Source organism: Carettochelys insculpta, chromosome 4 (assembly GCF_033958435.1).
Source record: "Carettochelys insculpta isolate YL-2023 chromosome 4, ASM3395843v1, whole genome shotgun sequence".
Lineage (NCBI taxonomy): Eukaryota > Metazoa > Chordata > Testudines > Carettochelyidae > Carettochelys > Carettochelys insculpta.
Genome location: NC_134140.1, coordinates 133,246,934 through 133,273,710, shown reverse-complemented (window position 1 = coordinate 133,273,710; position 26,777 = coordinate 133,246,934). Strand labels below are relative to the sequence as shown.

General features: G+C 43.7%; 1 protein-coding gene across 9 annotated transcripts in view; it reads right to left on the bottom strand.

Annotated features, from left to right (window-relative positions):
• EPHA5 (EPH receptor A5) overlaps positions 1-26,334 on the bottom strand; it is a 313,288-nt gene extending 286,954 nt beyond the window's left edge. For all 9 annotated transcript variants that reach the window (XM_074993896.1, XM_074993897.1, XM_074993899.1 and 6 more), the window contains exons 1-2: positions 25,725-26,334; positions 1,577-1,641 (exon numbers count right to left, since the gene is read on the bottom strand). In XM_074993896.1, the coding sequence (XP_074849997.1) occupies positions 1,577-1,641; positions 25,725-25,827 (168 nt within the window). In that variant the 5' untranslated portion in view covers positions 25,828-26,334. The remainder of the gene's footprint in view (positions 1-1,576; positions 1,642-25,724) is intronic.
• Positions 26,335-26,777: the final 443 nt, after the last annotated feature.

Below are 26,777 nucleotides of genomic sequence, written 5' to 3'. Positions count from 1 at the left end.
CTCTTAGTAATGAAAAAAGAAAGCTGAGGGCTATGCTTAGAGCAGTTAATATCTTCCCTGCTTGTTTGTGCATGGACATAAAATTCTTTGGGACATTTGGGTTCTCATGAGCCATGCGCTCCTTCATGTAACAGTGCATTAGTATTTCTGAAAACACAATACTGCATCATTATGGTGGGGGAACAATACCAGAAAGGGTTAATACCACAGAAAATAATATTTCATCCAACACCTAAAGCATCCTCTAGCAAAAGGGACATTCTCCACTCAGCTCTTCACAGCTGATCTTAACGCCATATGTTGTTCTGCTGGGGTGTGATCATTAAGGTGCCCACACATTATAATAGTAACAACAATATTACCTCTCTCTGATAAAGCACTTTTCATCTGTGCCTCCAAGTGATCTACAAAGGAGCTCGGGTATCATTAGCGTCACGTAGGGAGAGCGCAGCACAACAGCTGAAATCCCCCAGGCACATCTCAAGGGGTGACTCTGCCTTTAGGGCCTGATCCAATTTCCATTAACAACAGTGGAAAGAATTGGATCAGGCTCCTAATGCGGGTCTGAAGAAACTCTCAGTTCTCTACACTCTCATATGTCAAGGCAAGGACAACTACTCTCAGCTTTTGACAGGCCATGGCCACCAGCAGGCAACCAACCCAAATTCTGCATGGGGGTGTGTGTGTCAGAGGGAGAGATTTGCATGACAATCAATAGCCAATCAAAATGAGAGTCAAAGCTGACACTGAAGTCATTTACAGCTGCTGTCCACATCTCCAAGCTTGGTATTTCAGAATCCTCTGCAGTTCTGCAGCATGCTGAGCTCCTATCAGACCTGTTCAGCAGCAGCTCTGGGAGGGGAGAATTCCTAGCCACTCACCAGAATGCTCAGCACCTGGCAGGATTAAGCCCCCACATTGCCTCCTCACATCCTTCTGGGCACTGGCAGTACCAGCCCCACCCAAGGTAAGACCTCACCACAACAAAGAACAAAGGAGATGAATCAGAAAAAGCTCTCACCTGCATTCCTCACTCGCATGAGTGAGCACATTGTTTTCACTAGGGCTACTCACAAGACGCTGAGTAAGAAAAATATGAATAAAGATGTATGCAATGCTGCAAACTCTTGGGATTTTATTACAAAACCGTCTGGTATTTGCTTGGGTATTTTTGAAGTGCCAGCTCCTGGATTCACGTCAGACCCTCAGCAGTCATTTAAAACAAAAAGTTTCAAGCCCACACGACTGCAAAGAAAACCATGGGAACAAGACCCAGCTGCATCCTAACATATCCAAAAGAAGGAAGAACCGAGAGCTTATCACTTTTAAACAAATGACATGTTTGGGACTGGGTAGTCTGACACCACATTTTTGAACACTTAGGGCCGGCAATGCAGCAGACATAAATCAGTCCCTGACCACACACCCCACTTTTCCAGTCACAACTTCTTGTCTTGTTTTGTTCCCACCTACTGGCCACAAATCTCTCTGCGCAATTGGAACACAGACATCCACATTCAAAATGGAAACTCTGACTGCTGCTCATAGGTTGAGAAAGCAAACATCAGAGACTTACCCCATTTTTTGGGTAGGCGATCCATCCCAGATCCCCCATGACTGTGCGGGAGTCCAGCAAGTTCACTGAAAAGGAACAAGAAGAAAGCCTTAATGAGGATACAAGGGTTAATAAATATGCGCAACTTATGGTGGCCCTCAGAAGGCCACTAGGCTTCTTACAGAAAGGGAATCTGATTGTTGCTAAAATGAGATATCATCCAGACAAGTTATTGCAATGTTAAGGACAGGATCCTGCAGGCATATAAGCAGATGCCTAATGTTACTAAGGTAAGCTGTTCCACTGAAATAAAAATCACATATCGCTTTTATTACCAGAGCACCTAGGCATTCCAGCTGTGGGCCAGGACCCTGCTGAGATAGGTACTATACAAAACCAGGCATGCACCTGTAACTATTTGCAAGAGTTGTGCTTCAGATTTTTTTCTTTGAGGCACAAGTCAATCTTTTTTCCAACGTGAGTACCTGTACCTCCCCTATCGTGGCATGGCCTTACTGCCCAAACTGAGCCTCTGTACATTACTGCAATATAAAGAATAAAGAACCAGTCATTTATAATTGGAACAAAAAGTGCAAGTTATTCCATTTATAGAAAGTTTTCATTCACTTTACAACTTAGATTCAAAAATAATGTGATGTTCCCCATATGCAGAAGGTTCTCAGGGATGGGTCCCTTTTATTAATTTGGTATCTAATGGTTAATTAATGTTGGGGGAAAGGTGCAGGAAGCAATCCTTATCCAACATCCTTAGGAAAAGTTCCATCCTATATATTCGCAAAAGACAGTACTTTTCTGGAGTAAATTGCAGGCAGCTTGACTGGCTAAATTCACTGCATTTTGCCCTGGCAAGCCACAAAGCAATTAACAAAACAATTTACATTAAACAGCAATAAACTCTTCCCAAGCTCATAACATTTTTTCATGAATTACCTAAAATCTGTAGCCCAAAGATTGAGTGTAATTAAAAAATAAATCTACACACACTTAGCCAAGCTAAGAAAAATTACAGAAGCTCTTAGTGCTGTCTGCAGTTGAGAGGCTGTTGTGCTTTGCATTATTAGCTCTGTTTGCAGAGCTGTAAAACTGGGTCGCAAATGGTCTCTTGACTGAAACTTGTCATACAAAATTGCAGATAAAAGAAAATCCCTTCCACGATCAGATATTCTTTTATATACTTTGCATTTACACCACAGAACCTCACTGAACTCCCTCCTCAAAGCCACTTGTTTCTGTCAGCCTTTTCATTTCTGACCATCCACTGATTATAAAAATCAACTCAGACCACAGTTTTCAGAACTCGGCACCTAAAATAAAGTTCCTAAGTCATTTTACTAGGCATCTAAATAAACAAGGTTGATTGCCAAAAGGTACCGAGCTCTCAAAAGAACCTCTTGTAGACAATGAAAATCAGGACACTAATCTGGGGTCTAAAAATTCACTCCCATGGGTATCTAACAAGATGTGTGTATAACATTAAGCATGTTATAATATGCTACATTTATCTCCGTAGAGCTCTCATCAATCCACTGTGCTGTCTGGATACAGAAAATCAAGTAACCAACGAACACTCTTGACATGTAGATAGAAACCCTCCTCCCCACATTCTGTGAATTGGGCTGCAGCGTACAAATTAACCAGAGAGGAATATTGATGATTGGTTGAATAGCTTCCAAGTCACAAGATCACTGCTTGCAAATGACCTTATCAGTTGTACTTGGCTTGTCAGTAATTACAATTGTTTAAATCTTATGAATAATTTTCTTTAATTAAAACCTAGTTTTTCAAATATGCCTATTATTCACTGATCACTCAATGAGATTTAAATCTGGGAGAAGCTTGGAAGTTTAGTAACAAGCCATTTGTTAGCTAGAAAGGTGTGAAAAAGCAAGATTAAAATAAAAAGTTAGTTTAAAAAAATCCTTTTTATAAAATTAACTCGGAGCGATATATCGATTTAATGGAAACAAACCTTCAGAAAACTCAATATTTGCTTACAGATTATGTGCTGTAAATTGCTATAAGGTTCCCCATGGCTCTGCATAAAACAAGAAGGTTAAATTCCCCTACTTGATGTGAAAAATTCCTGCCAAGTTAACTTTAGAGCTGCTTCAGTCCCTATAAACTATCTACTTTTCCAGACATTTTTTCCAGTGCTCACCCATGTGTCTGAGCTAATACATTTCCAATTGTCTACCCTGTTTCAGCATCTCAACTGCCTGTTAAACAAAGCCAAAATTGCAGCTTTTCTCTGCTGCCAACCTGAAGTGCCCTAACAGCAGAATATACCTGGAACAGAGAGTTTGGTACCCAGATGTAATGGTGCATCCTCTGCGCTCCTCTTGCACAGCAAGATTATGCAAGGAATACACATAAATACAACATTTTAAGTAACTCTCCCCATTTTATGATTGCAAATTGTCTAACAGGACTGTTGAAATAAAATGGCAGTCACCAATAATTTCTGCTATCACAATTGCTGTAATTAAATTGTTCAGAACAGTATATTTGTGTTGTAAATTGCAACGGAGGCACAGTGACTATTGATTTACATTGTACAACTTAATTAAAACTTACTTGTCCTAGAGAAGCCACTAATGAGTGTAATTAGATGGAATGTTTGATACCACACAGTAGCTTTGAAAGACATTAATTAAATATCAGAAAAATGGCATGGAAAGGTGTCTTAATCCAATATCAATTTCTCAGAAGAATGCGATACACCAAACTGCAGTAATAACTTTCTAGGCAGTTATCAACAGCAATAAAATAAGTTTCCATACAGAATGACACAAACAGCTCAGCCAATGCTCCCTGAAGTCAATGGGAATCTTTCTGCTGTAGAGATCAATGAATGGAACCAAATCTTACAACCCCACTTTGCCCTTCCTCAGGTACAACTCCCACTGAAGCAATAAAAGGAGCAAAATCTCCAGTGAAATCGTATCACAGTGCAGAATGCAAGCCACAAGGTGAGTGGTGGAAAGCTACTTTTTTGTGTCCTCCTGTTTCTGGGCAGCTTCAGTCAATGAACAGGTGTTGGGCCTGATTTACACAGTTCTGGGATCCTATCTAAATTACCCCAGGGTCTCTTGGCTGTGCTGCACAGAACTGCCCCAAAGATCTACAGCTGTGGCCCCCAGCACCTCTTCTAGGTGTACTTGGCAGCTGGACCTTGTGGCTGAAACAAGCACCTACTTAAACTGTTAAGCACGAGCAGTTAACTGGCTAACCATTTTTACTTCCCTCTGTAATCATCCACAGGAGGAACTGAACCTGGGACCTCTGGAGCTTAGTGCTGGAGCCTCTATATAGTTTGAGGTAAAATCCAGGGGACTCTCAGCTAAGGCTGTAGGAGAGACTCATTATTTCTCTCTGTAAGTGGTCGAAGTGCCACTACATGGGACACTTAAACACACCCTGTAGGTGTGTGGGTCACACCTCCACTGTTTTGGAGAACACTTGATCAGGTGCTCACATTTCCCACTAAAATCAGCAGGATTTCACCACACATTTAATCACGTCCCTACAGTTACACACATCCAGAAGTACTACTCTTAATGTGGAAGATGTCCTGAATTAGGGTCCTAATTCAGTGCTCAAAAATCCAAGCCTGAGTTTGTGCCCTCTGGCTTTGGGGCAAGCTGGGAGTTCTTCCTATGCATACAACTCCCCAAATCACTCACAACCATCACTTATGCCTGATGTGTAGCAGTACCAGTGCCTCCAAAAGCCTAACAACACTTACATAGGACTGATTTATTCATACTACTACAGCATCAGCTCGCAGAATGTGCTGAGTGGCTCAAAGAAGCAGCATGAACCCACACAGCCCCGAGGCAAACACTTACTCGCAGACATTTTTGCCAACAAATTTAAAAACACAGAACATGAAAGAGCAAAGGCATGCAAAACTTCTCTTCTTCACCATAAGTACACCCCTCCCGCAAGCCCTAATTATCTCTAATGCTCCACCGAAAGACCCATACCAGACTGCGCAGGATCTATAGAATCATTAGCTTTCACGCCTTCCGGGTAGGGTAAATGATGATTAAATCTAAACTCACACCAGAGCCGGTTATATTTTTAGGACAACATGCGGGGGAGGTTTGCATATGCTCCAGCTGTGCATCCACACATGGGCTCTATCTACTAGGGGTGAGTGATCTGGACTGCAGCAAAAGAGAAGCGAAGCAAATCTTTGCCCTGAACACAAACTGGTGAATAAATAGCACTTTTTGTACGGGTAGATGAGAAACAGGACCAGATGCTCTCCTCCCTCCATCTTCAACCACTGCCTAAACTGGCCTTTCCCAGTCCCTTCAATAAGACAATGTAGAGACCATTGCTACAAGTAAGCAGACAAAAGATGGGATTTTTCAACAGCCTGGCAACAGTGATGGGAGTTTATCCACTGACTTCAAGGGAAACAGAATTAGATCAAAAGTGAGCACTTAGTACTCAGCTTTCACCTAGTCTTTTTCATCAGCACATCTCAAAGCTCTCTGCAAAGGAGGTCAAAGCAGAAGAACGGCCAGCTCAGATCAGACCAATGGGTCCATCTAGCCCAGTGTCTTCTCTTCCAATATGGGCTGATGCCACATGCCCCAGAGGGAGTGAACAGAGCTGGGAATCATCAAGTGATCCCTCCCCAGATGTCCAGTCCCAGCTTCTAGCAGTCAGAGATTTAGGAACACCCAGAGCATTGGGTTGTGCCTGTGACCATCTTGGTTAATAGCCACTGATGGTTCTATCCTCCAGGAACTTACCTAGTTCTTTTTGAAGCCACTTGTACTTTTGGCCATCACAACAACACCATGCAACAACTTCTACCAGTTGTCTGTGGATTGTGTAAAGAACTACCTCCTCTGTTTGTTTTACACGTGTTGCCTATTAATTTCATTAGGTGACACCTGGTTCTTGGGTTGTGTGGAGGTGTAAATAACACTTCCTTGTTCATTTTCTCCACATCATTCTTGACTTTATAGACCTCTTTCATCACCTCCTTGCTCATGTCTTTTCTCAGCTGATCACTCTCAGCCTTCAGAATCTTCTCAGATAAAAACAGTTCCAGACCTCATTATTTTTATTGCCCTTCTCTGTACTTTTGCCAGTTCTAAGATACCTTTTTTTGAGATGAGCCAAATAACTGCGTGCAGTATACAAGGAGTGGGGTTTATACAGTGGTGTTATGCTGTTTAGGTTCTTCTTACCTATTCCTTTCCTAATGGTTCCTAGCACTCTGCGAGCTTTGATGACTGTGGCTGCACACTGAGTGGATGTTTTCAGAGAACTAACCACAGAGGCTCAAGCGCTGTTTCTTAGCCAGTAATAGCTAATTTAGACCCCTCCGTTATTCTCATTCATCACAAATGAGGAACTCAGGCAAGAGGTGGAGCAATGGACAACATAATGGGGTCAGGAGGGATAGTGCAGTGGTTTGAATATTGGCCTGCTAAACCCAGGGTTGCAAGCTCCATCCTTGAGGGGGCCTTTTAGGGAGGTAGCACAATTAGATTCTTAGGGAAACAAGAAGGCTTTTTACAAATACATTGGTAACAAGAGGAAGACTAAGGAGAGGGTAGAGCCATTGGTCAGTGAGGAGGGAGGAACAGTAACAGGGAATTTGGAAATGGCAGAGATGTTTAATGATTTATTTGTTTTGGTCTTCACTGAGAAATCTGAAGGAATGCCTGACATAGAGAATGCTAGTGAAAAAGGGGTAGGTTTAGAAGTTGAAATACGAGAAGAACAAATTAAAATTTACTTAGAAAAATTAGATGTCTGCAAATCACCAGGGCCTGATGAAATGCATCCCAGAATCCTCCAGGAGCTGATAGAAGAGGTATCTGAGCCTTTAGCAATCATTCTTGGTAAATTGTGGGAGATGGGAGAAATTCCAGAAGACTGGAAAAGGGCAAATATAGTTCCCACTTATAAAAAGGGGAACAAGAATAACCCGGGAAACTACAGGCCAGTCAGCTTAACTTCTGTGCCAGGAAAGATAATGGAGCAGGTAATTAAAGAAATCACCTGCAAGCATTTGGAAGGTGGTAAGGTGCTAGGGAACAGCCAGCATGGCTTTGGTAAAAACAGATCATGTCAAACCAATCTAATAGCTTTCTTTGATAGAATAATGAGCCTTGTGGATAAGGGAGAAGCGGTGGATGTGGTATACCTAGACTTCAGTAAAGCATTTGACACGGTCTCATATAATATACTTATCAATAAACTACGCAAATACAACTTAGATGGGGCTACTATAAGGTGGGTGAACAACTGGCTGGATAACCGTACCCAGAGAGTAGTTATTAATGGTTTTCAATCCGGCTGGAAAAGTATAACTAGTGGGGTTCCATAGGGGTATGTTTTAGGACCGGTTCTGTTCAATATCTTCTTTAACGATTTAGATATTGACATAGAAAGTACACTTATTAAGTTTGCAGATGATACCAAGCTGGGAGGGGTTGCAACTTCTTTGGAGGATAGGGTCATAATTCAAAAGGATCTGGATAAACTGGAGAAATGGGCTGAGGTAAACAGGATGAAGTTTAATAAGGACAAATGCAAAGTGCTCCACTTAGGAAGAAACAATCAGTGTCACACATACAGAATGGGAAAGGACTGCCTAGGAATGAGTACAGCAGAAAGGGATCTGGGGGTTATAGTGGACCACAAGCTAAATATGAGTCAACAGTGTGATGCTGTTGCAAAAAAGGCAAACATGATTCTAGGATGCATTAACAGGTGTGTTGTGAACAAGACATGAGAAGTCATTCTCCCGCTCTACTCTGCGCTGGTTAGGCCTCAGCTGGAGTATTGTGTCCAGTTCTGGGCACCGCAGTTCAGGAAGGATGTGGAGAAATTGGAGAGGGTCCAGAGGAGAGCAACGAGAATGATCAAAGGTCTAGAGAACATGACCTATGAAGAAAGGCTGAAAGAATTGGGCTTGTTTAGTTTGGAAAAGAGAAGATTGAAGGGGGACATGATAGCAGTTTTCAGGTATTTAAAAGGGTGTCATAAGGCAGAGGGAGGGAACTTGTTCTATCCTCAGAGGCAAGGAAGAACAAGAGGCAATGGACTTAAATTGCAGCAGGGGAGGTTCAGGTTGGACATTAGCAAAAAGTTCCTAACTGTCAGGGTGATCAAACACTGGAACGAATTGCCAAGGGAGGTGGTAGAATCTCCATCACTGGAGATATTTAAGAAGAGGTTAGATAGATGGCTTTCAGGGATGGTCTAGAAAGTGCTTGGTCCTGCCATGAGGGCAGGGGGCTGGACCCGATGGCCTCTCGAGGTCCCTTCCAGTCCTACTCTTCTATGATTCTATGATTCTGTGATTCTATAATCACTAGTGTTCGTGGGAGGGTGGAGGGCTGAAAGTGTGATTGGTAGGTCACAGACAAAACACAAGACAGACAATATGCTGAAGATTATTCCAATAAAGTGGAGAGCTAGGACAGGAGGCAAGAAACCTGAGTCAGGGAAAGATGAGGATGGATATGCCAAATATAGTCATGTAATTACAAGGTTTCATAGGGCTGGATTTTTAAAAAGAGCTCAGCAAAAATTTAACTCTGCTCCCATTGTCACTGGTTACCTGCTCGCTATGAAAGCTCTGCTTTTCAATGTATGATTAATATTTTAATGGTCTGGTTACTGTGATGGAGGAGTCTGGGCCAACCTTGCAGAGACAGTCAGGGGAAGTGGCTTCTGAAGAGGCATTTTTGGACTCACAAGGCTTAGGGTGGCTTACCAGCTCACATCAATACATGCATCAGGGCAAAATAAGACCAAGCACCAATACCACGGTGATGGGCAGTTGCTAGAGTAAGATGGAGGAGCTTAGGGGTGACTTACAAGCCCCTCGCTGATGGGCCTGCTGCCTAAGCTTCAAGACCCTTCAATCCACAATTTGCCACAAAATAAATAAATAAATAAATAAATAAAATCTTGACTGCTAACCCCTTTTTTCGTTTCCTCTGATATGCCAAGCCCACATCGAAGTTCCTCCAGAAGCTGATTTTCTTCCACTCTGCTTCGTCTCTGCTTTCCCTGTACAAAGTCTCCCCATGGCTCTTAGGACTCCACTCACCATGATTTTCAACTTTAAAAGCACTCTGGATTAGTGTCCCTCTCCCATGACTGGGTGCTGAGCCCTTGGACTCACCTCCAGCAGAACACGGAAGCGAAGGCTTAGCTTGAAGTATGTCAGAAGTTTCACAAAAGGCAATAGGAGGGTTCACATGTTTGCAATGAGGCATGTGGTTAAGCGCTTTTTTTGGACTGGGGCCGGAGTGCTCAGCACTGGACAGAAGATATGGAAGGAATAATAAACTGAAACGTACTGAGTTCTGTTTCAATGTTTTCCATTGAACCCTCACAAAGAGTTCATCTAAGGGGGAGTATACTCCTCCATCATGTTTCCAACCAACCGAAAAGGAAATGACCAAACAAGTTAGATTTGATAGATGCAGTTGACAGGATCCCCAAATTTGCTTGTCAAGAGCCAACATTTTACCCCCGAAAGCCCTAAGAGAGGTTTCTCCTGCCACCAAAGCCACTAGTAATAATGGCAATACCACCACTCTGTCAATCAGCCAACAAGAAGTATTCCGTTAGCTCCCCAGCCTCCTGGCACCCATGGTGGGGAAGATATTGGTAAAGTCTGTGAGGAATAATACACGAGAAGTGACAAACCAGAGCTTTACCGCACTCTGACCACCCTCCTTTAGGAGTTCACAGCATTACCAAGACATTCCAACCAGCAAAGCCGCTTCAACATCACAGTCATTTTTTAACTTCATCATCCATCTTTATTGGCTTTATTGCACCACTGCTGTTTTTCATTTTCCTGCTGTTTTCCCTGTTGTGCTAAATATTTCTACAGAGCTGTAAATCCAAGAGTGCTCCTAAAACTAAGTGGCAGTCAAAAACAATCCAGGAAATCAAAAACAAATGAAAGAATAAACCCCCCAAAGAAATCAAGCCCATTGTGGAGCAGATGTTTTTTTTATTATTTGCCTTGAATTAAGACCAAAAGCATATCATAAAAAAATTGGGAAATATGTATTTATACGTTGGTGGAGAGCAACTCCAGAGAAACATAAGTTATGTTGAGCACCTATTCTTTATAGGCCAATAGAGAAAGAAAGTACACACAATTTAATGAACCTACAAAATGATATTAGCTACAGATTGATATTTTATTGTGATGACTCACTTTTGCTGTAGGTTTTCTCTGATCTCCTTTATAGCATACGCCAAGAGGCTAGAGTCTGCATCATAGATTTTAAGGCCAGAAGGGACCATAAAGAATATTTAGATAAGTTGGATGTATTCAAGTCATCAGGGCCTGATGAAATGCATCACAGAATACTTAAGGAACTGGCTGAAGCTATCTTGGAACCATTAACAAGTATGTTTGAGAATTTTTGGAGGGTGGGTGAGGTCCCAGAGGACTGGAGAAGGCCAAACAGCAGCGGTGGCCAACCTGTGACACACAGGGGTTCTGTGTGTGTGGCCTGTGAGACGTTCTACATGTGTGGCCTCTAAGTCCATGCACTGTGTTGCCATATTCTGGAGGAGGGGTTGTCTGCATGTTTTTTCTTCCTAGTAGCATTACAAATTCGACACATACTTAAAGCAAGGGCACCTGAAGTGTAGTGTATGCTGATTGTACACAGAATTGTGAGAACCATAGGCTACCTCTGCATCCAATCAAAGTGCTGCTACAATTCCATGAGCACATCCTGCAAATTCTAGGTCTGCAAGCACAGTTAGAAAAGCTACTTGTCCTGGGAGAGCACAGAAGCATAGAATACTAGAACTGGAAGGAACCTCTAGAGGCCATCAAGTCTGGTCCCCTGCCCTCACAGCAGGACCAGACACCATTTAGACCAGAGGTTTGAAAATATAGTAAAGCATAAAATTGTCAAACCTGTAGACAAACATAACTTGTTGGGGAAAAGTCAACATGGCTTCTGTGAAGGGAAATCATGCCTTACTAATCTACTAGAGTTCTCCGAGGTGGTTAATAAGCATGTGGACAAAGGGAATTTAGTGATATAGTATACTTAGATTTCCAGAAAGCCTTTGATAAGGTCCCTGACCAAAGACTTAAGTAAAATAGATTGTCATGAGATAAGAGGGAAGGTCCTCTCACGTACTGAAAACTGGTTAAAAGACAGGAAACAAAGGATGAGAATAAATGGTAAGTTTTCACAACGGGGAGATGTAACTAGTGGTGCCCCCCAAGGATCCGTACTGGGACCAGTTCTATTCAACCTATTCATAAATTATCTGGAAAAAGGGGTAAATAGTGAGGTGGCAAAATTTGCAGATGATATGAATCTGTTCAAAATAGTTAACAAGAAAGTAGACTGTTAAGAGATTTAAAAAGATCTCATAAAACTAAGTGATTGGGCAACAAAATGGCAAATGGATTTTAATGTTGACAAATGTAAAGTAATGCACATTGAAAAAAAATCTCAACTATGCATACAAAATGATAGGGACTAACTTAGCGAGAACCACTCAAGAGATCTTGGAGTCATTGTGGATAGTTCTCTGAAAACTCCCATTCAATGTGCTGTAGCAGTTAAAAAGGCAAACAGAATGCTAGCAATCATTGTACAAGGGATAGAGAATAAGACGGAGAATATCGTATTGCCTCTATATAAATCCATAGGACACCCACATTTTGAAGATTCCATACAGGTGTGGTCACCTCATCTGAAAAAAAGATATACTGGCACTGGAAAAGGTTCAGAAAAGGGCAACAAAAATGATTAGAGGTTTGGAATGAGTGCCATAAGAAGAAAGATTAAAAAGACTGGGGCTTTGCATCTTAGGAAAGAGGAGACTAAGGAGGATATGGCAGTGGTATAGAAAATCATGGCTAGTGTGGAAAAAGTGAACAAGGAAAAGTTATTTACTTGTTCCCATAACATAAGAACTAGGGATCACTAAATAAAATTAATGGGTAGCAAGTTTAAAACCAACAAAAGGAAGTTTTCTTATTGACACAGCGCACAGTAGACCTGTGGAACTTCTTGCCAGAGGAGGTTGTGAAGACCAAGACTTTAACAGGATTCAAGAAAGAACTAGATGAATTCATGGAGGATAGGCCCATCAACAGATATTACCCAAAATGTGTAGGAATGGTGCTCCTAGTCTCTGTTTGTCAGAGGTTGAAAATGGATGTCAGGAGAGGGGTCGATTTTGTGATTACCTGTTCTGTTCACTCCCTCTGGGGCATCAGGCTTTGGCCACTGTCAGCAGACAGGATACTGGGCTAGATGAACCTTTGGTCTGACCCAGTATGGCCATTCTTATTGTTTCCAAACTTTTCACTAGTGCAGACCTTCAATCACTTCTCCCAACCATTCACAGATCCCCAGCAAAGACAATTCCAGCTGCTATGTACTGTTCATTAAATGAAAAAGAAAACCACAGCATAGATTTTCAGACAGCAATTAATAATATTATTGGAAGATATTTAACTTAAAAATAATAATTGATTGTAACTTTGCAATTTATTTAAAACTTACTTTCTATTTTTCTCTCTCTCTTTTTCTCCCGTATCTATGACTGACCTCTTCAGTGCCTCACTGTCATTCTGGGAGAGAGTATCTTGTGAGGCACTGAAGAGGTCAGTCGTAGATATGTTACTATCCAATATTTTTATTAATGGCTTAGATGACAGAGTGGACAAAATACTTCTAAAATTTGCAGATGACACCAAACTGGGAGTCATTGAAAGCACTTTGGAAGGCAGGATTTGAATTCAAAACAACTTTAGGATATTGTAGAGTTGATCTGAATTCAACAAAATGAAATTCAATAAATGCAAATTACTTCCCAGAGGAAGAAAAAAAATCAGACGCATAACTCCTAAAATGGGGGATAACTGACGAGGTGGAAAGACTGCTGAAAGAGCTCTGAGGGACTCAGTGGACCACAAACTGCATATATGTAAATCACATGTGATGCAACTGCCAACATTTAAAAAGCTAATTTTGGGGGTATGTGAACATAAACGGCCCATGTAAAGGACTGGAGGTAACTCAGTCCACATCACTGGTAAAGGTCTCAGCTGGAGCGCTGCATCCAGTTGTGGGTACCACAATTTAGGAAAGATGTGAAGAAACTGGAAGAGACCAACAAAAGTGACCCAACATTCAGATAACCTGACCTGTGAGGAAAGATTAATTTTGATAGAAGACGACTGAGGAGGTTTCCAGAAAATATTCTTTAAATATGTTAAGGTTCCTGTAAAAGAGGATTATGATTAACTGTTTTCCTTGTCCATTGAAGGGAGGACAAGGTGGTCTTAATCTGTCTCAAGGGAGATTTAGGTTATATATTAGAGAACTATCCTTACAGTGAGAAAGGGAAGTTCTGGAGCAGGCTTCCAAGGGAGGTTGTGGAATCCCCATCATTGGAGGCTGTTAAGAACAGGTTGGGTTAAACACCTGTTGGGGTTGGCCTATGTTTGCTTGATCCCACCTCAGTGCGGGAGGCTGGACTTGATGACTCCTTGGATTCCTCCATAGTCCTACATTTCTATGATTATGATTCTATGATTCTGACCCATTCACAGAATTTTACCCAGTAACTTCTGTTGGAGCTTATTGCTTAGGATAGGCATGATGCTGCCCACTCTGTTAACATTTCCTCAGGACAGTGACAAGCAGGGTTTATGTATTTAGGGACAGAACTGATCAGTGAGTTGTATTAAAAGGCACCAGTTATGTGGTCGGCTCCATGCATCAGTGTATGGGGTCTCACTGACGTAAATGAGGTGCTGCATCGGCCTGCGTGCACAAGTGCTGAAGCACCCATGAAAAATCATAGCCAGCCACAGCCCCCACTGCTCAGCTCCCCTCCAGTACCTCCTGCCACTGTGACCAGCTCTTCAGCTGCATATAGGAGACACAGGGGTGGGGAGGGTGGAGCACACTCAGAGGAATGAGACAGCATGGGGCAGAAAGAGATGGGGCAGGAGAGGAGCAGAGGTGGGAAGAGGTAGGGCAGGAGTGGAGGTGAGGCTTGGGGCATAGTGGGGCTCACACACCCCTGGGGATATGAGAAAACCGGTGCCTATGCCCACATGGATCCAATTTCAAGATGAGGCTGAGACTGAGTGGGCAGCTCTCAGGACATATCTGAGTCATTACTGCAAGTACACCTCATCTGGACTGTCTTATCCTTTTGCCCAAGAAAAATTTAGACAAAAACCTCAAATGTTCACTTAGTGTTCTTCGAGGTGTTCTGGGTTTTCATGGACAAAATGAAAACAGAAGAGTGTGAAAACAAACAAAAAATTTTTCTATGAACATCCCCCACCCAACCTTTGACACCAGTTTCCCATTAAAATTTCCATTTAATCTAAAATGTCTCCCACCTCTTTTTTTTTTTTTTTTTTTTTAAAAAAAAGCAGGGGGTCAAAGACCAGCTCTGCCTCTGTGGCTGAAAATGGGAATGCCACAATCATAGGCCCCAGAAGTCACACTGGGCACTAAGCTTTTGGGGCAAGTCTTCTGATTTGGGTGCAACTCCACCACTGGTAACATGACAGGACACCAGCATTTTTACCACAGTGTCAGCTATCCCTGACCCACTCTGGCCTGGATAACACAGGTGTAAAAATGTACCCCCCTCCCTCCCCCCCGCAATGAGTCCTAGGTACTTTGATGCTCTCACTACCATCAACAGTAGATGCTCTCCAAGAGCCTAGTGTAAACAACTCCATAGACTTCATCCAACTTGCAGCTCTGAGAGCTGTAGACAAACCTTAAGCCCTAAATCAGCAGAGCTACCCTATTTAGAGATCCGACTATCAGTATGTGCTTACATCTCAGTGAAGTGAATGGAATTCAATCGCCTCATCGAAGCTCAGCACATCCCGGGGGGCTTTCCTGAATCAGGGTCTTAGTGTCTCAACAAGAAATTCCACCTCTACTTTTAAACTAACTATGATCCCAAAGGAAGGGGGGGAAGATTTCTCCTGAAAAGTGCACCACTCAGATATCTTTCACAGACATTTTTCTTCCAGAATGTGAATATCAAATTACGTTACACATACTATTAAACTGGACAGGAATAAAGAGACACTGCACAGACATAACTATAGATGTCAAATTACACTGACAGCTCTCTCTTTCAGTAGACTCACAAGATTTCAGCTGTCCAGGCGATCCACCACCACCAGAGCCTTCCCATCCACAATAATGACCATTTTGCTGCCTTTGAATTCATTCAAGTAGAAAAAAGTAACTGACATTCTGTTTGGATGGCTCTTGAGAGCAAAGAACGGTTAGAATGATTTATCGGCTCTTCTGACGTCTGACAGCTTATACCTTTTTGCTGTGTGTTACTGTGTGTGGCTGGTGAAAAAACAAAAATATTTTTTTTCTTCCATTGTTCTTGGAAAATAAACTATTAGTGGGGAAGCACATAAAAAGAACATGGGAGAAGCCAGGAATGATGATGCCATGGGTGGGTGTTCATAGGTAAGCCTGGCAACATGCAAAGACAAATGAAGGCGGAAGATTGCTGCAAGCCGTTTTACCCATTCCGCATGCGCAGCATAGAAGAACAGGGAACCCGATGAACATTACATCATTTGGTCAATTATTCTCTGGGGCGGGGGATGATGTAAGCCCAAATGTCTACACCAAAAGTTTTTAGCTGCACAGCTGCAGCCTGATTCTATTGACACAGACCAGTTCCAGGGCTTTGAGGGCTGTGTCAGCACACCCAAGCATGCCGCATCACATGCTCTGCAGGACTCGGCATGGCTGCAGAGTGGTGTGATGCAGTGTAGGTATTCTGGATCTGGGAACAAGTGAGAGTATTATCACGGATGAATGGAAAAAAATGCAATGGTCCAGTTATCAGGCCTAGTGCAGCCCAATGAGAAGGTGGGAACAGTAGCCCTAAGCGTCTCTCGCATGCCATCCCACCCCCCTACTCACACAGAGTCTCCTGGGATTTTAAGGGGCCTGCTCCTGTCTCTAGCATAAATTAGAGCAGCCTGAAGGTGCTAAGGGGATGGGCGGGCAGGCAGCCCTGGATCAGACAGATGCAGCAGTGTCTCAGCCACATCCTTTCTTGCCTGGCCACACCCCCATGACAGCTGCCAGGAGCAGTAATGCTACAGCAGCCTAAGACCATTAGACCATGCCCTACTCAGAGGGATGTTCAACACTGCTTTCTCCTGTGCTAGCAGAAAGTACAAAGCAGTCGTCACTTCCCTACGTTTGTGGAGTTCTGTGTAACTCGTGAAAGATTAGCACAGAACCTCCAACCTAGAGAGCTCACCGGAGGAGCCTTCAAAGGGTGAGGTGGCGGGGAAGGGGGTGTGTTTGCAGCTCTCCAGGCCCTTGACAAGTTAAACGGTTGGACTTAGAGTGGAAAAAAAGACTAGGGGTCAGGGGACCTGGCTCCATGCCTCTGGAAGGGGTGGGGCCAAGAGTGGCCAGCCCTTAGCACCACCCAAAGTGTAGCTCTGCCCCCCAGTCACATCACAGCCATATGGAGTGGCAGAGCAAGGCTGCCGTGGCACTTCAGAGAGGGGCCCAGAGCTCCAGACCCCTTCGAAACACCAGGCCCCTGTGCAGCTGCCTTCTTTGCCCTCCGCCCCGTTTCGGCGGCCTGAGCTTTACAATCATTAAAACACAAATTGTCAATATCACCTATTGGCCACACCTGGTACTCTAAGTTCTCATGCAGTCTTTCCTACTTTACCTGTCTGTAAATTTTAGCCATGGATGGAAGTGATTTCATCGGTCTGTGTGCATGGTGAAACTGACATTTATCGACACTTACCAACAAAAATCTAATCCTTCCAAGCCTCCTGATAAGGATTACAAGGGTGAAGCACTGCTTGAAGAGGAGTCTTACGCTGAGTCACAGTACTGCAGCATGGTTAGGAAAAGGTTCAGGACTCAGCACTCTAAGGACACGTTCACCCAGGGTTTGCACCCAGGGTTTTTAATTTTGCCTTACATAGGAAAATGTGCTTGTAGGTTTTGCAAATGGGGAACCGAGGAAACCTGATTACAAGAAGGGCTGGCTTTCCTCACAGCAGAGTAAGGCTCTGTTTCACTAAAGCACCTGCTAAGTCCCTCCCTACTCAGGGAAGCACTCAAGCAATTTCTTTCACATGAAGTATGTGCGTTGCTGTAAGGGATGAATCAGCACCTTGTGCAGTGGAGAGCTGCACCAATTGAGCTAGATATGGGAACGTAAATGGCTTCTGTAAACCCTCAGGGGGACACACTTAGGTTTGGTCTACACTGCAGAGTGACATGACCACATGGCTACAAGCCAGACAGTGCAAACTCTGTTTGTCAGCACTTGGGCACACAAAACACTCCTGATGGCTTCGTCTACAAGAGACGCCTCTATCGACAGAAGTCACCGTTGGAAGGGATTTCCCGGCAAAACTTCTGGTGCTTTTGGAGGGTGGGGAGTACACAGAGAGTCACATGCACCCCCAGCATTGACCCCCCCACTCACTTCAGAGCCGTGCCACTTACAGTGTGTGGGTGGGCAGTCCCACCTCTCCCCCAAGTGGCGCGAGCTTCCTAGCTCATGCTGCTCTTGGACTGTGCCACTCCAGGGTTGGGGGTGGGATTGCCCTGTGTACTCTGGAAGTGGTATGGAACTTCCATAGGAAGAGGTGGGCAGGGATGGAAGAGGGAGGGGCCAGGGCAGACCATGGGCACATGATCCATGCTGATCACCTTCCCTCCTTCCTGCCCCCCCCCAGAATTCCCACACTAGTGGGCTCTGGCTCCTGTTGATAAGCCATTGACACTGCCACTAGCTGCGGCACTGCTTATACGGGGAGGAGGGCGAGCTTACTCACCAGGGAACAACAAAACTTTTGTCGCTAAACTGGCAGTAGAGACACAGCCTTATTTTGGTTTAAGAAAGGCTTAGTCTGGTTTAACGTAAATCAATCAACAGCAAGTTTAAGCTGAACCAGACCAAGTCACTCCTAAATCAAAGGGTCCTAAACTAAATCGGTTTAATTAAATGGGTACAAGTCTGTATGAAGACAAGGTCTAATTCAAGACTAAATCCTCATCGAGGTTAATGGATTTACACAGGCGTAAAACAGGGAATCAGACCTCAAATGTCAAACTGAGAAAGGTAGGAAACCTCTTCAAGCTTCAGTTCAAAAACCACATACATGGATTTGGATGGGCCTGATTCTCCAATCACTTTCAATCCTGTGCTGTGACTCGCTAGCATAGCCTCTCCCAACGACATCGGGACAGGTACTAGCAAATCACATTGCAGGATTAGGGCTTCAATGGAGTCACATCAGGCTAAAGCTAATGGAGTTACACTGGAGGAGAATAAGACCCTAAGAGATAAAATTATTAACTAAGGACGCAGGAACACATCATAGGCACAAACCGTATGAAACGTTGAGCAGCTTTTGTGTTTTACGTACACAGTTTTTATCCATACTTTAACAATTACCGTGACATGACATAGATAAACTGACCTGGTTTTGCACTGTCTTGAACACTTGTTGAAAAATCACTATTCTTTTTTTAAGCAAATTACAATATTTTAAAAGAGTTTTTCAATCAATCGATAGAAAACAGAATTACAGAAATCCTTCCTTGGCAGATCTAAAATTTAATTTTATTATTTGCGCCATACAAAGAAAATTGAAGGCATGCAAATGAATAGTATATTATGGTATTAAATGTTACATAATAGGAAGCAAGGGGGATCTGACAGCAAACCATACTAAATCTGCAGCTCCCCACTGGGAATACCTGTCAGTTTATTCAACTGTAACTTGATTTGCAAATAGCTGCTTTATACATCAAATATTGGTGTCAACATTTATATTATAGGAAGAAAGTCTGTCAATGTTTCTACTATTAGATGCTTTGCCTACTTCCATGCATTTATCATTGTGATGATGTGCTTTAAGATGTAATTTGGCTTAGATGCAGTCTTGGGGTTAATTGTTATGAATTTTTAAAAATACATCATTCATACATTGCCTCCTTTTGAAGTCATATTTAAAAGCTGTGTTTCACATGCCTTTTGTGTATTTAAAGAAAAAATGGTCTGATTTAAAACCAAAACTGGTATTTAATTCTTACTAAACCAGGCGTAGTTGTTTTGAATATTTTGAAAAGAAAAAAGTTAAAACTGACAGAGGTATGTCTAAAGAGCTAATTCTGAAAACCCTATTTCCTCAGTCATTCCTCACTCATATCAGCAGTCCCACTGAATTCAATTTAAATCAACACATTACTTTCATGAGCAAAGATTATTCTTAGAGAAGTAGCTGTTAGTCTGTATCTTCACTAAACAAACAAGCAGTCATGTAGCACTTTAGAGACTAACAAAACAATTTATTAGATAACGAGGTTTCATGGGGCAGGCCCACGAAAGCACATCACCTAATGAAGTATTTTGTTAGTCTTTAAAGTGAAGGATTATTCTTGTAAATCAACAAGCAGGACTGGGCCCCAAAATTGTTAATGTGGAAAGAAATAAAAAAGAACTCTTCTGTTGCCATCCACTGGGAGTAGATATATAACTTTTTAAAACCTTGTGATATGTACTTTATTAATAGACTGGAATGGCTCCAAAGTTAGACAACTGTATTTATGCAACACACATTAATATATGGCCAGCTTGCATAGTTTTCCAATTGATAGCATTGTTAAAATAATGTAAAAACTGTCTGAATATATGATTTATGAGGCTGAGACTGTATTACCTGTGTTAGGAATACTACAGACCAGTCAATTTAACTTCTGTGCCAGGAAAGATAATGGAGCAAATAATTAAGGAATTCATCTGCAAACATCTGGATCAAAATAAGGTGATAAGTAACAGCCAGCATGGATTTGTAAAGAACAAATCACACCAGACCAATCTGACAGCTCTTCTTGACAGGACAAGAAGTCTTGTGGATAAGGGAGAGGCAGTGGATGTGGTACACCTAGACTTTAGTAAGGCATTTGACACAGTCTTGCATGATCCTCTTATCAATAAACTAAGCAAATACAGCTTAGATGGGGCCATTATAAGATGAGTACATAACTGGCTGGATAACCATTCTCAGAGAGTAGTTATTAATGGTTTGCAGTCATGCTGGAAGGGCATAACAAGTGGGGATCTGCAGGGATCTATTTTGGGACCAGTTCTATTCAATATCTCCATCAACAATTTAGATATTGGCATAGAGAGTATGCTTATTAAGTTTGCAGATGATGCTCAGCTGGGAGGAGTTGTAACTGCTTTGAAAGATAGGATCATAATTCAGAATGATCTGGACAAATTGGAGAAACAGCCTGAGGTAAACAGGATGAAGTTTTAGTGTTCTATGATTTTATGATTTTCAAGAAAGTAATTACATGATTTTTTTTCCCCCAATAGATCGGAAGAGTTTGAAAGGGAAGCATATAACACAGATATAGCAGTCTACTTTATTTTGAGGTCATATATATTATATATGCATTTTGATAACGGACCCAACTATATATTTGTTCAAGGGGCAGGCCAGGGGGAGCTCTGCCACTATCGGATAAATACAGGTTGACCCTCTTTAGTATGGTACCCGTGGGACCTGACCAGTGCCAAACCAGAAGATTTGCCATACCATGGGAGCTTTGTATTGTCTAGCACATTACCATCACTTCCACTGCTTACTGGGCTCTTAGAAGACATTGAAGGGTAAATTACAGCTAAAAAACAGCACCGAACACTGAGAGCCAGACTTGGTGGCTGTAAACACACTTTAAGGGATCACAGGAAACTTGGACACACCCATGGCAAGTGGACATCTGGCTAACTAAAATCATCCTAGACTATGGATGTTGCTGGACCACAGAATGCTGAACTAGAGAAGTTCAACCTGTACATGCTCCATGAAGGCAGTAGAACATCTAGAACCATTCCAGTCTCTGAAGTATACAATCTGCATTTCAAACCATCATCTAATACTGCCTGTTCCCTCTATCCCTTTAAATAGATAAAATTAAACAAGTGAATCAATTAAATAAATCCAGCCAGATAATCCTCCAAACTATTAGTTAAATGGAAATTCTAAATTAACCCTGTTAAATTAACCCTATCACTCTCTTCTTAAATTAATGAAATAAAAGACAGACGAATGATGAATAAGGATGAATTTTCTACCTTTATCTATATGAGACATATTATCATTATTTCAAAGATGCCACAAAAGTGGCGGGGGGGGGGGTCTTTTCATTTTTTTAACCATCTATTTAACAATCGTTCCAGCATTGTCTGGTCAGCACTTATTTCTGCTGAGTAGTTGTAATTTATTTTTATTTCACTGGTAGTTATGCAAATCACCTGGCTGTGATATATTATTCAAAACAATCAGAAATATGTACAAGTCTTTTAAAAATCTGCTCATAAGATACTTTAATGTCACCTGGGTTATTTCTAAATGAGATCTGCAAATCAGTCCAAATTTACGGAAAATATGAACCAAATCATTCTTAAAAAAAAAAAAAAAGCCTTCTTTCAGTATATGCTTTACATAAATAATTTTAAGAGTCACTTCCAGAAACTTTATCATTTAAGATAAAATTTAAAATATGTGCAATATAACCATTAAGGATGATCAGGAAATGATGTCTAATACAATGCAGTCCATGATGTCAAGTAATGGCTCAGAAGTTACTGCCAAAGGGAGGGAAGGGGTTTTGGGGAAAGGGACCAAGGATACAACTCACACAAGAATGTAATCTAATTGGGTTCATGTACTGTGCCTATCAACACAGGATTTTAATCATGTTGTGACTCTGGCATCAAGCAGCTTCCAGAAAAATACATAACTCAGACAATTACTGTGTTAACATTGCTGCAAGAAACATATTTCTGATTAATTGCTATCAATATTTTTTGGTGTGCAAAAAAAAAACCACACACACACCCTGGTATGTTCAGTCAATAAAAATAAAACATGCATGACTGTAACTCAGGGGAAGTCAGTTCTCTAAGGATATGTCACGGGTAATGCAGTTAATGTAAAGGACTACTTTTGAAATACTGGCCTTTGAGTATTTTCTACAGAGTTGGATTTCTGACCATATATTCTCAGGAAGGAACACAGACCACTAAAATAGAAGTAACAAGAGTCTAGCTAGTGACATTTCCAAAGGAGTTCAATGGTAATATTTAAATGATGACTCAAAAGGTGCCATAATACTGAATCCTTTTCTTTACCACATTATAGATTAAGATATGAAATGGCAGCTAATAAAACTGTAGAGAAAAAAAAATGACTTTTATCCTCCTAAATACACAGTCAGGCATATTAGAAAGTGGCCAGATTTTTCACCCAAACAATGCAAAATGTCAGACACTTAACTCCTTTGAGCACATAGCCATAGAGCAAAGTACCCACATCTGAATTTTGGAACCTAACGAATATAATTCTCACAAAGCTTTCCATTTCTACAGCAATGTCAAACATGCATATTCAGTGAATGATGCACATTTCAACCTCTCCTATCCGATACCACTGCACTTTAAGCAAGCATTCCATTTAAGATTCACGCAGTATTAATATTTGATTCATAACAGAAGTGAAAATAAAATTCTCTCAATTGTTACTGGCAAATAAAAGCCAGTAAGCTTATGCCGCCAAGTGGTACAAGTTCTTTGCTGACCAAGTTGTTCATCAAGAACAGCAGAAATAAAATTACAATGGAAAAGAAAAACCCAGAAAACTTTACAAACTTTTTTTTATTCTCCAGTCTTCAAGGCCAACCCTCCCATCCCCCCAAAGCTGGCTACAGATAAACCTATCATCCCTCAGCTAGCATAAATTCTCAAGTCTCTATTGAAGTCAACTAAGCTATAAAAGACAATTTACACCAGCTGAGGCTCTGTCCTCTGGAAGGCAACTTGAATGCTGAGAGAAGCAAAACTGAACTTTTCAAAATCAAACTGTTGACAAGTGTCAATGGCATATGGTACAAGGACTTTAGGAACTGAGGCTCTAATGAATTAGCCTTGATTCACCGCAGGGTGAATCATTTTCAAAGCAGAACTGTTCAGCAGTAATTGGCCAAGAAGCCATGCTGTGAAAAGCACTTGTCACATAATGCTTGTTTACAAATAAATCTACAAATGGGAACAAGGGGTTGTTACTGAATAAGTTCAAGTCCACCGCTAGACTTCGTTTTCTGCGTATTAAAAGGATAAAAGTTGGAGACTGTGAATAAGAGTCACAGAAAAAGAGCCAACCCGTATGCTGTCAATAATTATTGTAACACTCCCATGTCTCTCCTTACTCTCAAGATCCCACTGAATCACCTGACAAGGCTGTTTCAGTTTAAAAATCCTGTAGCCTATCACACAATAGAGGCCCAATTCTGCAAATGTTTGTTCTCAAGTGGCCCTGCCTCAAGGGCAGCTGTCCTTCTGACTTCAGTGGGAGGCACTCCCATGAGTCAAACCCATGTGTAAGTGAGAGACTGCAGGTGCCCAATCCCTCTGTCTCTCTCCCTCTTGAGATATCAGCACAAATCCTTGTAAAACAGCAGACTCCCAACTTACACTGCCCTCCTAGAAACCCCCAGTGAGTAGCATACTTTTGAGAGCCACCTGACGGACTTCACTGCAGTGCTCAGTACCAAAGAAGTTATTCACAAGGGCAGACATGATTTAGTGGTAGAAGAGAAATCTAAGGAAATAGCCGCCCTCCCCTAGTCTATGCATTCTCTAGCCCTGAGTGCAAATAACTTCACAACCATTTGTCCCTTCCCCTGTACATTTTTCTGTGATTTTCACAAGTCTCATTTTCTAAAATACATTATGACAAGCTATTTGCCTCAAGGCCACAACTTTGAAACCCTGGCGTTCCCGTCCCACTCAAACCCCTGTAGGAATTTCAATAACAAATCTCTGGGTGTAATAAGGCAGGTTTTGTGACATGAATTCCACGTTCCCTTCGGAAGCAATCCCTTTCCTGGCCTGAAAGTTTGTGCCTTACATATTGCACATGGCTCCAAAAATAACAATAGAAAGCTGGGGTGTTATTATCTTTGCTATTAAAGAACACCGGCCACCGAAAAACTCAGATGCATTCCAGGCACAGGGAAAACCTTGTCCTACCTCTTTGCATATTGACTTTACAGAGATGAAACTTTTAAATGCTTGGCAATAGTCAGCATAAGTGTCGACCCTTCTCCCGGCAGTACCATGGGCAATTGTTGGGTTCTAATTTATCCTGTTATTTTCCTTGTTGCAAAAAGCACCATTAAAGAAAGGGAAAGAGACCTTTGACAGCCTATGATATGCACCCTTTGGGGAGGGAAGTATTTCTTATTCCCATCCTCTGAGCTCTTGGGTGTGTGTTCAGCTTTAGTCTGGGAGCCCTATGAGGTGCAGGGCTCTCCCTGCCTAACTCAGAGGCCAATTCCCAGGCTCAGGAGCTCGGGCAGGTTAAATGAGAAACTGAAGATATTGTAAGTGTCTGACTGGAGACATACAACTCGGTCCATCCAGGCAGCAGAGAGCAGCATAAAACATGCCCGCAGCACAGCCACACAAATCCAACGGCAAGTACGCACACGGCACTAAGCACCCAGAGAGCGCACCCCAGCCTACGTACAAGCACAGCACAACACAATCCACAAGGGCAAAACCCCAACTCACAAAATAGCGATCGTGCCTGACAACACACACACAAAATCCCAATACACAAAATACCCACAAGCCTTATCTAAAACACACATAATCCCAATGCACAAAGTGTCCCTAATGCCTGACACAACACACACACACACACACACCCAACACAAAAAGACCCCCAAGCCGCACACAGCCCAGCCCAGCCCAGCCTCACACACAGCAGGGCAAACCCCCACCGCCCCGGACTAGCGTCCCTGCCCCACGCCTCCTGCTGCTCCGCGAGGGGCTCAGCGCCTCCAGCCCCGCGGGGCGCCCGGGCAGCGCCTCCCCGCAGCAGCCGGGCGCGCTGGGCAAGGGCGGCTGGGCTGCCCGGCCGGGGAGCCGCTCCGGGGAAGGGGGAGGCGAGCCGGGCAGCGGGGCAGGGCGCGGTGGCAGAGTCGGGGCGCTGCAGGGGGCCAGGCGCGGGCGCTCCGGGGCAGCTCACCTTCGTTGCCGGGGCTGGCCCGCAGGCTCCGCAGCGCCCCGCACAGTAGGAGGCACGTCCAGAGGCAGCCGCTGCCGGCCAGCCCCGCCGCCGAGCCCCGCATCCTCCGCTGCGCTCGCCTGCCTCCCGCCGCGGCTGCTGGGCGCTGCGCTGCCCTAGCGCATGGGTGCGCGCCGGCCGGCCGGGCTGGGCTGCCGCGCCGCGGGGCAGCGCCGCTGGAGGAGCGAGCCGGAGCCGGAGCGCCGGGACCCGCCGCGGCTGCTGCGCGCGCGCGTGTGTGTGCGTGTGTGTTTGTGTGTGTGTGTGTGTTTGTGTGCGCGCGAAGCCGCCGCGTCCTCGCCCGACCCGCGGCGCCGTGCGTGTGAGCGGGGCTGAGACGCGCCCGGGAGCCTCCCCGGCCAGCCCCTCGCCGCGCCAGCCGCCAACCGGGGCTCGGCCGGCCCCTCCCGGAGCGCCGCGGAGACGCAGGCAGGGGACGCGGGGGCCAGCGCCGCTGCCGCACCGCGCCCGCCGGCTCGCTCGCTGGACGGGTGCCCAGTGCCCACAGCCCGGCCTCCCCAGGCGCCCTGACGCACCGCGGGAGGCAGCGCCTGGTGGCTGGGCGGGGAGACCCTGCGCAAGCCGGACCGCCGGGGCGGGCTCGGAGCAGCTCTGCCGGCAGGACTCGCCTGCACTGACGGGGTGGAGCTGGCCGGGCACCTGAGCTAGCTCAAGTCAGCCTCCAGGGTGGGCGAAAGGCCTGTGGAGCCGGATAGGAGCGTCCCCCCGCGGGAGCAGGGTTTACCCCAGGTGTCCAGGCTACCCTGTAGGCAAGTGATGTCTCCCTCTTCAGGCCGGTCGCGGCGTTGCCCTCAAGTAAAGGTGAGAGCTCAGTAAGGAGTGGCAGGATCAGCCCCAAATTCTAAATCTGTTTGCCAGGAGGGAAATTGCAAGCGAGTCCGCAGATGCCAGCAGGTGAGGGGGGAGGACTGAAGTTAAGGCACTGGGTTAGGACTCTGCCTCCCATCGCTGCCTTTTCCAAAGACTTCCTCTGTGAGCACAAAGATTAAGGAA